The sequence below is a fragment of the Salvelinus fontinalis genome, chromosome 31, assembly GCF_029448725.1.
Source record: "Salvelinus fontinalis isolate EN_2023a chromosome 31, ASM2944872v1, whole genome shotgun sequence".
NCBI classification, from domain to species: Eukaryota; Metazoa; Chordata; class Actinopteri; order Salmoniformes; family Salmonidae; genus Salvelinus; species Salvelinus fontinalis.
Window position 1 is genome coordinate 23,000,013 of NC_074695.1, and position 8,087 is coordinate 23,008,099.

An 8,087-nucleotide genomic window follows, 5' to 3' on the forward strand; every position below is an offset into this window, starting at 1 on the left:
TGTGAAATGTACAGTGGCTACTTTATTCAGTATGTGCATATTATAAATATATTATAGTTCTTTGCAACCATGACTTTAAAATGACACCACAGGCAGGCACATAAACACACAAATTCTCACAAACGCACAACAATGTGTTCTTTGAGTTCCCATCAAGTATTTTTTTTTTTTATATATACACACACAGTAGTTATTCGAATATGTCGGTACTGATTTCTATGATGGGTTCTTGATACATTGCCATGCACATCACAGTAGAACAATAAACATGGGAATGATTGAAGGAAAATGGGCAACTTTAGAGGAACAAGGCTGTCATTTAATACTACTGTATATTCCATTTTGCTATTTTAATGCTTTACAATAAGTAGTTAGCGCTATTACAGGTCCTAGTCTTTACACATGCAAACCTCTCAGGACCCTCAGTGAGGAGCAGTGCTCCCTTTTACGTTGAAAACCTAGGCAGGGATTCAATTGGATCGCACTTTGTTGGCTATATTTAAAAATGCTATATTTCTGCATTCGCGGGGACCGCACTCACAGTAACCACTAAATCCCAGCCTTAAAAACACAGATACCCCTTCCCTGCCCCTTGTATTTAGCATTCTAGTGATTGGATGGTTCAAAGTGAGTGGTAGTTGCTTTTTTTTTTGTAGTGCATGGAAAGAAGCTTTTGGTGGTTGGTCACTTCTGCTCCCGCCTCCAGATGATGACCATGCCAGTGGAGTCTGCAGAAGCCAGTAAGCTCTCGTCACAGTTGAAGCTGACATCCAGCACTGGGCCACCGTGACCCTGCAGCTTGTTGACTATGGCTTTAGTGTTGCGTTCCACATCGAAAAAGTAGACACAGGCATCCTCACTGCCAGTCACTGGGATAGAGTGGAGAAAAGGAAGAGAAAAATAGGGAAGAAGGACAAGAGAGAGAATACTTGTGAAAACCAATCTGTTATAACCAAAGTTCCCCCTAAACTGCACATAGGGTAGGCAAACTTGCCATTTTGAACCATGTCATGTGTCTGAAGGTACAAACTCTGCCTTCCAGGCGGGCCCAGAGAGCAAATCAAGTGCACTATAGGCCTACCGCTGGCCAATCGGATGTTTCAGATTATCATGTCTGCAGTAATGTAGCAGGCATAAATTAAAGCTACAGCAAAGTTGATACTGTGAGATTTCAAAAAGTTAAAAAGCCATGATTAGTGAGATACGGTCAACAAATACAGCAAAGAGCTGCTGTTTTTGTGTGTGAGTTCATGTTGAAGTTTGTATTCAACACTTTTATAAGCCCTAAAATTATACGTTCTTCCTATTTCCACTCAGCGCTACAAAAAGCAGTCCAGCAGTAACACTGGGCCAATTGTGCGTCTCCCTATCGGACTCCCAATCACTGAAATTTACTCATGCCAAAAAACATTAGAGGGAACATTGGTTATAACTGATTGTTATGACCTGCTATAACTGAATGAAGATGGGTACATACAGTAACTACACTATACTTCAGTGAGTTGATGTACTGGCAACCAGTACACAATCAATGTTCTTAAGTGTGGTGCACTTTTATTTATCCCATTTATAGCAGATAGAGTGAAAGTCAGAGTAAGGCTGTAGGGCTCATACCAACACAGGCACCCTGTCTGAAGGACATGAGAGGGCAGAAGATGCTGTGAAGGGGCTGGGAGCCATGCTTGATGGGGAAGCTCCTCTTAAGCTGCAGAGTGCCTTCATTATCCACCACTCTATAAAGACGAGAGGAACAGAGAACCAGTCAAACTCAACTCAGCATGCAATGTGCAGAGTGGATCATGCTTTCCTTGCTCAATCAACAGCACACAGTACATGAATGATATAACATACACACATTCCAGGGCACGACACAGTAGTTAATCAAGCTATACTGAACAAAAATATAAACGCAACATGTAAATTGTTGGTCACATGTTTTATGAACTGAAATCAAATATCCCAGACATGTTCCATACGCACAGAAAGCTTATTACTCTCAAATTTTGTGCAGAAATGTGTTTACATCCCTGTTAGTGAGCATTTCTGTCAAGATAATCCATCCACCTGACAGGTGTGGCATATCAAGAAGCTGATTAAACAGCATGATCATTACACAAGTGCACCTTGTGCTGGGGGACAATAAAAGGCCACTCTAAAATGTGCAGTTTTGTCACAACACAAAGCCACAGGTGTCTCAAGTTGAGGGAGCATGCAATTGGTATGCTGACCGCAGTAATGTCCAACAGAGCTGTTGCCAGAGAATTTAATGTTAATTTCAATACCATAACTCCAACTTCGTTTTAGAGAATTTTGCAGTACATCCAATCAGCCTCACAACATGTGTAACCACGCCTGCCCAGGACCTCCACATCCGTCTTTTTCACCTGCGGGATCGTCTGATCAGCTACCCGGACTGCTGATGAAACTGAGGATTATTTATGTCTGTAATAAAGCCCTTTTGTGGAGAAAACCCATTGTGATTGTCTGGGCCTTGCTCCCCAGTGGGTGGGCCTGGCTCCCAAGTGGGTGGGCCTATGCCCTCTCAGGCCCATCCATGGCTGTGCCCCTGCCCATTCATGTGAAATTCATAGATTGGGACCTAATGAAATAATTTCAATTGACTGATTTCCTTATATGAACTGTTACTCAGTAAAATCGTTGAAATTGTTGCATGTGGCATTTACATATTTTTGTTCAGTATATGTATAAGCATTTTGAGCATTATGGAGCTAATGGAGCAGGAGTAGCTCTCTGGCTCTCTCTGACAGACCTGTAGAGTAGCAGTTTGTTGACACAGGCGTTGATCAGCAGGGAGGGGTCTCGAGCCTCTCTGCTGATCCAGGAGCGGGCAGATATGCTGCAGATTGGGCTGCCCTCACTCACCACAAGCCGCTTGGCTTTGGTCAGCTTCCCTGTGAGTTGAAATTCAGAGTTGTCACACACACAACACTTGTCTGTCCCATACTTCTGGCCTAGCACTTTGGGTTTCTTTAATACAATTCATTATTATGAAATATTCATAAGAAGTAGGCATGTTTTTCCTCAGTATACCTGTGGCCATGTCAAACAGGAAGGAGAAGACGCTGCCCCTGTCATCCCCGGCCCACAGGATCCTCCCAGGGGCATCAAAGGACATAGACAGTACCCGTCCCGTCAGCTTACTGGAACCCCCCTTCACCTTCTTCCCAGTGGAGATGTTCACCACCTGCAGGAGGTGCTTACTGTTCCCTACCTGCAGGGCAGGACAGAACAGAAGTCAGGGTGAGCATTGTTAAAGGTCAGGAAAGCCGTAAGGAAGAGAGTTTGGTCACTGTAGGGACAGCTAGCATACCACTTAGAATAAAGCAATGTATTGGCCTTGGCCATGTATTCTAAGTGATATGCTAGTGTGGATATTGTGTGGGTATGAATTAGTAACTTGTCTGAGCTTCTACTATGACTCACCACTGTGAGGTTGTTATTCATAGGCTGGAAGGTGCAGCAAAGCAGTTCGCTAGCTTCTGGGTCTCTGACCTCACGGATACACCTCCCATCCTCCGTGTTCCAAATACGCAGTGTTCCATCCTTTGATGTCGACACGATGACATCATTGCTAAGGGACCAAGCAAAGTCGGTGACGGGACCTGCATGACCCTTCAGAACGACCTTCACACTGGGCGGGGACGGGGACAGGATCATGATGGACAGGGTGCCGTCCAATGAGCAGCAGGCTAGGAGGTGCTTGTCATCGTTAGCAAACTGCAACCGTGGAACTAGAAAGGAGGGAACCCAACAAAACATGATAATAGGACACAGAAATACTCACTCCTTGCACTGATCTTGCCATCACATACTGTACTTTCCACTCACCTGCAGAGTCCACATGTTGGTCGAATATGTGGTGCATGCCGGCAAAAGCATAGTTCTCGCTCAGAGTGGTGTCCCCAGCCATGGCACGGCTAGCTTCTGCCACAGAGGTTGGAACCAAGGCACCTGGGGTCCTCCACACCCACATTTCCAATCAGGGAGAATAATTTATTACAAATCGAAGCATCACTCAAGGAAATTCTGTGCTAATAAAGATAAAAAACAATGCAGTGTTTCAAAAGCAGAGACAAAGATATGAATGGGGTCAGTAGGGTTGAGTGAGGGGTTGCTGGGGTTACCTCTCATCATAGACTGCCCTGTTCATCTGGGCCTGTAGCTGGTAGGAGCCTCTGCTCACAGATCGACGGTGACCACGAGCCCCCTGAGCACGGGGATCCTCCTCAAAATCCTGTCAAGAAAGAGGGAAGGAGAGGAGAAATAGGGAGATAGAAAACCATAAGTAGTGAGTGTAAGTGAGGGACTTGCAGTCCATATAAAAAACAAATAATCTTAGCCAGAGACAAAAGTAGGCCTATATGAACTCACCACCTCTCTTTGAAATCCATCTATTCCTCCCAACTAAAGTGGTCAGTTTAGTGTGCCTACTACGCATCCTTATTAGTGTCAGTTACACCATCTGTCTGCCTCCAACCATCTCAACTGACCTAATGTGTATTGACAGTAGCCTATTGTCTTTGTCTGTCTGTCTGTCTCTCTCTTTCCCTCTGCTCCTTGCTCTCAGTCTGAGTCTAACCTCCATGCGGTCCAGTGTGGTGCGGGAGCTGCGCACACTGCTGGCCCTGAAGCTGCTCTGCTCAGACAGGGGCCCGTAGCGCAGGGCCAGCAGCTGGCTGCGCAGCCTCAGGTAATGCCTGCGCAGCCCCGGCTCAAAGCCACACTTGGCGTTTTCCCTGAGTAGCTGGCTGCGCCGCCGGATGTATTGCGTGCGGAACTGTGGGAACGTAGGCGTGCGGTATGCATTGTACCTGTGGAAGGGATCGGGGAAGTGAGAGAGACAAACAGTTCCTTAGATTTTTTTGCCTGCACGGCAGACTGCTGTATAGGCTCAATATAACATGGAGTCATTCATTATCCAAGTATCACTTTTCACTAATACAAACAGCAGTTAAAATACAATCAAGGTACTTGGCTAGCCTGGTTTAACCAGACTGACTTCTGCACTCACCATTGTTTCAGCAGCGGTCAGTCTGGTTTATCCAGGCTAGCCCTAGACAGCAATCAATGCAAGATGTGTATCAGTAAACGTATTTGTATCAATACTGTGAGGCCATCAGGCAATGCCATGCCACCAGTTTATTGAATGAGACTTACCTTGCGTCCACTGCCAACACCTGCTGCCAAACTGCAGCCATTCCACAAACAGTCAAGGTAGAGGGGAAGCCACGGCCAGGGCAGATGTCAGCTATCTATAAACACATAAACAACATAACTATTAATGGTAGGCGAGTAGGCTACGCGATGGCTAATAATTTTAGCCTCCAGAGTCCAGACAGTCGAGTTATTGGCTGATACAGAACACTGCCAGCTAGATCGACATTAATCAAGAGATTAATGTCTCAAAGATAGTAGCAAAGAAAGCCTGCATTGGGCAGTGTAATGTGTTCAGAGGGTAGCTAGTGACTAAGTCATAGTCAGCTAGCTAGCAACAGACGCCATCATCAGAGATGGAGCCTGCTAGCTTTGACAGTGAGAAAGCAAACGGCGTTAGCTCACTACCTTGCTAGCCATGTCTGATAATTGGACGCCCAGCCCTCAAATATTACTTAAACTGATTTTGTTTAATTATCTAAATGCAATTCAAACCACGTCATTTTCCATTACGTGTGTAAATAAAGACGTCGAAGAAAACGTCAGCAACAGCTCACCTTCCTTCCTTCCTTCCTTCCTTAGCTTTTTGCCATCGATGTCAATGGTCGAACTGTCAAATCATGTGACACTATTGATCCCGCCCACGTGCGCAGCTACGCTGACTTGTCCAACATATGTTTGATGCAGCTTTATGTGCAAACCTAATCAATATGATTTACAAATCAAATAATATGTACGTACACCAAAGATGTACGCAGCGTTTCTACAGTCTTTGATGAGCCAGGAAACTATGGCAACTATGGCGTATTCCTAAAGAAATACACTGTCCCTGATAATGATAAACAACGACAATGAAATGTTGCAATGTAATGACGCTCTGTTGGTCCAGTTGGAAACAGCCTAGCCAATGTTCACTCATATTAATAATTTAACGAAACATGGTTGAGGACATCAACTGCCTGGTTTGAATGTAGTTGCAACATTTAGAAACTTTTAGAAATCACATTTGGAAATAAAACAATATATCAAGGCAATCATCAGCTTTGAAAACGTCTTCCAAGATAGGCAAGAGAGATTATGCAAACTCATACCTTACACAATTCACGCACGCGCACATGCACGCCCGTATACACACACACACATATATAGTCTATGATGAAAACTCTTTCTTGTTGTTGAATTTGAGAACAATGAGATCTACAACACATTGTCCATACAATGATGGGATTATGAGTTTGGGTCGCACGTTCAGACGTTTCGCCTGTGCTCAGCAAAGGCCAGAAGGACTGTGTCCCTCTCGCGCAGCTGACGGGGCTCTTTGCTTGTTCGCCGCGCTTTTTCCCGAAAGGGCCCTGGTGACGGGACCATTCAGGAGCCGGAGCCATAAATGAGCGAGTTGGACGCCACATAAGTACTGAGTTTTGTAAAAGACACAGACTTTGGAGCGCAGCCAAAATGCCAGGAACAAAAGGTATTATTTGTAAAGTAACATTTTATGATTTGGTTAGCCTATATTTATTTTATTATTGCCTATTTTTTATATATAAAAAATATTCTCATATATAAATTATTTTCTCAAGGTAGTGTGTAATGTAGTGAATTTATGCCTATGCTATACAGTGTTTTAAAAATTCTATTTAGCTAAAAGCTGAATTTGGGACTATCCATCTAGTTGGGCTCCCCAGTGGCACAGTGGTCTAAGACACTGTATCTTAGTGCTGGTTCAAATCCAGGCTGCATCACATCTGGCTGTGATTGGGAAGCCCATAGGGTTGTGCACCCTAAGAATTTGTTCTTAACTGACTTGCCTAGTTAAATAAAGGTAAAATAGTTTGTTATTTGTGCCCAGTCTCCTCTAGTTGACTATATATTTACTATATGAACATTAGTGGAGGCTGAGGGGAAACTGTTTGTTGTATTTAATGCCATTACCACGAGCCCATCCAATTAAGGTGGAAAATAAAATGCACCATCCCTTTTCCTGGATCATGGGGAGTTATTTTTAAAGACTAATAAAACATTCCATTGTTTGTAGGCAACAAATCTGACAAGAAATCAGCTACCAAGGTAAGAACAAGAACTTCTCATTCATTGTAGATTAAAACATTCAAGTTTGTCTAAGTTATTTCCCCCCAATGAATCTCCTCAGCAACCTCAGAGTCCTAAGGAGCTACCGAAGAAAGCTGATCAGAAAGGAGATGATAACAAAAAGCAAGGAGGTAAGCATTAGAGTAATCTAGGATTGAGGGTAGGAGGATGATGGTCTTAAACAGCCTCATGTATATGAGTTGTCATTTTCTAAGTTTAAGTCAACTCAATCCAGTCCTTGCTCTCCAAATGATTGAGAGCTGGATTAAGTCAATTATAGTTGGCTATTTCTTCCCACCCAATGCTACAGTATGTGAGAAGCAAGGTCTCTTGTCTACTTTGCATGTTGTGTGTCTGCATTGAAGGTATCTTTCTGTGTTCCGTCCCCTCTTAGGACAGCCGAAGGGAGAGAAGCAATAATTTCCAGGTATTAAAGATGGCTCTGGAGACTCTGCTGGGATCCTGTCATCACAAGCATGGGGGTCCTCGGGGTAGACAAGGCTGAAGAACCGCCCTTGGACCTGCAGACAGGCCATCGCTACACAACTACGCTCACCTCTTCTCACAAGGGCAGAAAGTGACCCACATTTCCATGATGATCCACTGTGTAAGCCCTTTCTTCCCACCCTGTTTCCCCTCCCTCAGTCTGCTCTGGATTGTAGGAAGCTTGGAAAAGGATGGTCACAAGGTCAAACCCAGCCAATGCTCTGAGCTTCCCCAGAAACTGAAACCATCTACCCAATCGTTCCCTCTCTTCCCACCCAAAGTTCCTTATTTTGATCAACTGTAACAGTCCAAACCATTCTTGTAAATAAGCAAATAAA

At 44.2% G+C, this 8,087-nt stretch overlaps 1 protein-coding gene and 1 long non-coding RNA gene across 5 annotated transcripts; one reads left to right on the plus strand and one right to left on the minus strand.

The window, feature by feature from the left end:
* Positions 1 to 2: 2 nt before the first annotated feature.
* wdr13 (WD repeat domain 13) lies at positions 3 to 5,845 on the minus strand. Of its 4 annotated transcripts, none has more exons than XM_055891813.1 (10): positions 5,737 to 5,845; positions 5,179 to 5,273; positions 4,601 to 4,832; positions 4,146 to 4,255; positions 3,850 to 3,980; positions 3,445 to 3,752; positions 3,052 to 3,232; positions 2,771 to 2,912; positions 1,615 to 1,733; positions 3 to 869 (listed from the first exon to the last, which is right to left on the minus strand). In XM_055891813.1, the coding sequence occupies exons 2-10, from the start codon at positions 5,217 to 5,219 to the stop codon at positions 685 to 687; spliced, it is 1,449 nt and encodes a 482-aa protein (XP_055747788.1). In that variant the 5' UTR covers positions 5,220 to 5,273; positions 5,737 to 5,845; the 3' UTR covers positions 3 to 684. The 4 variants fall into 4 exon arrangements, with proteins under 4 accessions (XP_055747788.1, XP_055747787.1, XP_055747786.1 ...); XM_055891812.1 differs by having other exon boundaries at positions 5,733 to 5,836; XM_055891811.1 differs by lacking the exon at positions 5,737 to 5,845 and adding an exon at positions 5,584 to 5,715.
* Positions 5,846 to 6,467: 622 nt separating this feature from the next.
* Positions 6,468 to 8,073, plus strand: LOC129829847 (uncharacterized). The gene is made up of 4 exons (XR_008755461.1): positions 6,468 to 6,646; positions 7,211 to 7,242; positions 7,325 to 7,394; positions 7,658 to 8,073. It is a non-coding gene; the product is annotated as an uncharacterized LOC129829847 (long non-coding RNA).
* The last annotated feature ends 14 nt before the right edge of the window (positions 8,074 to 8,087 follow it).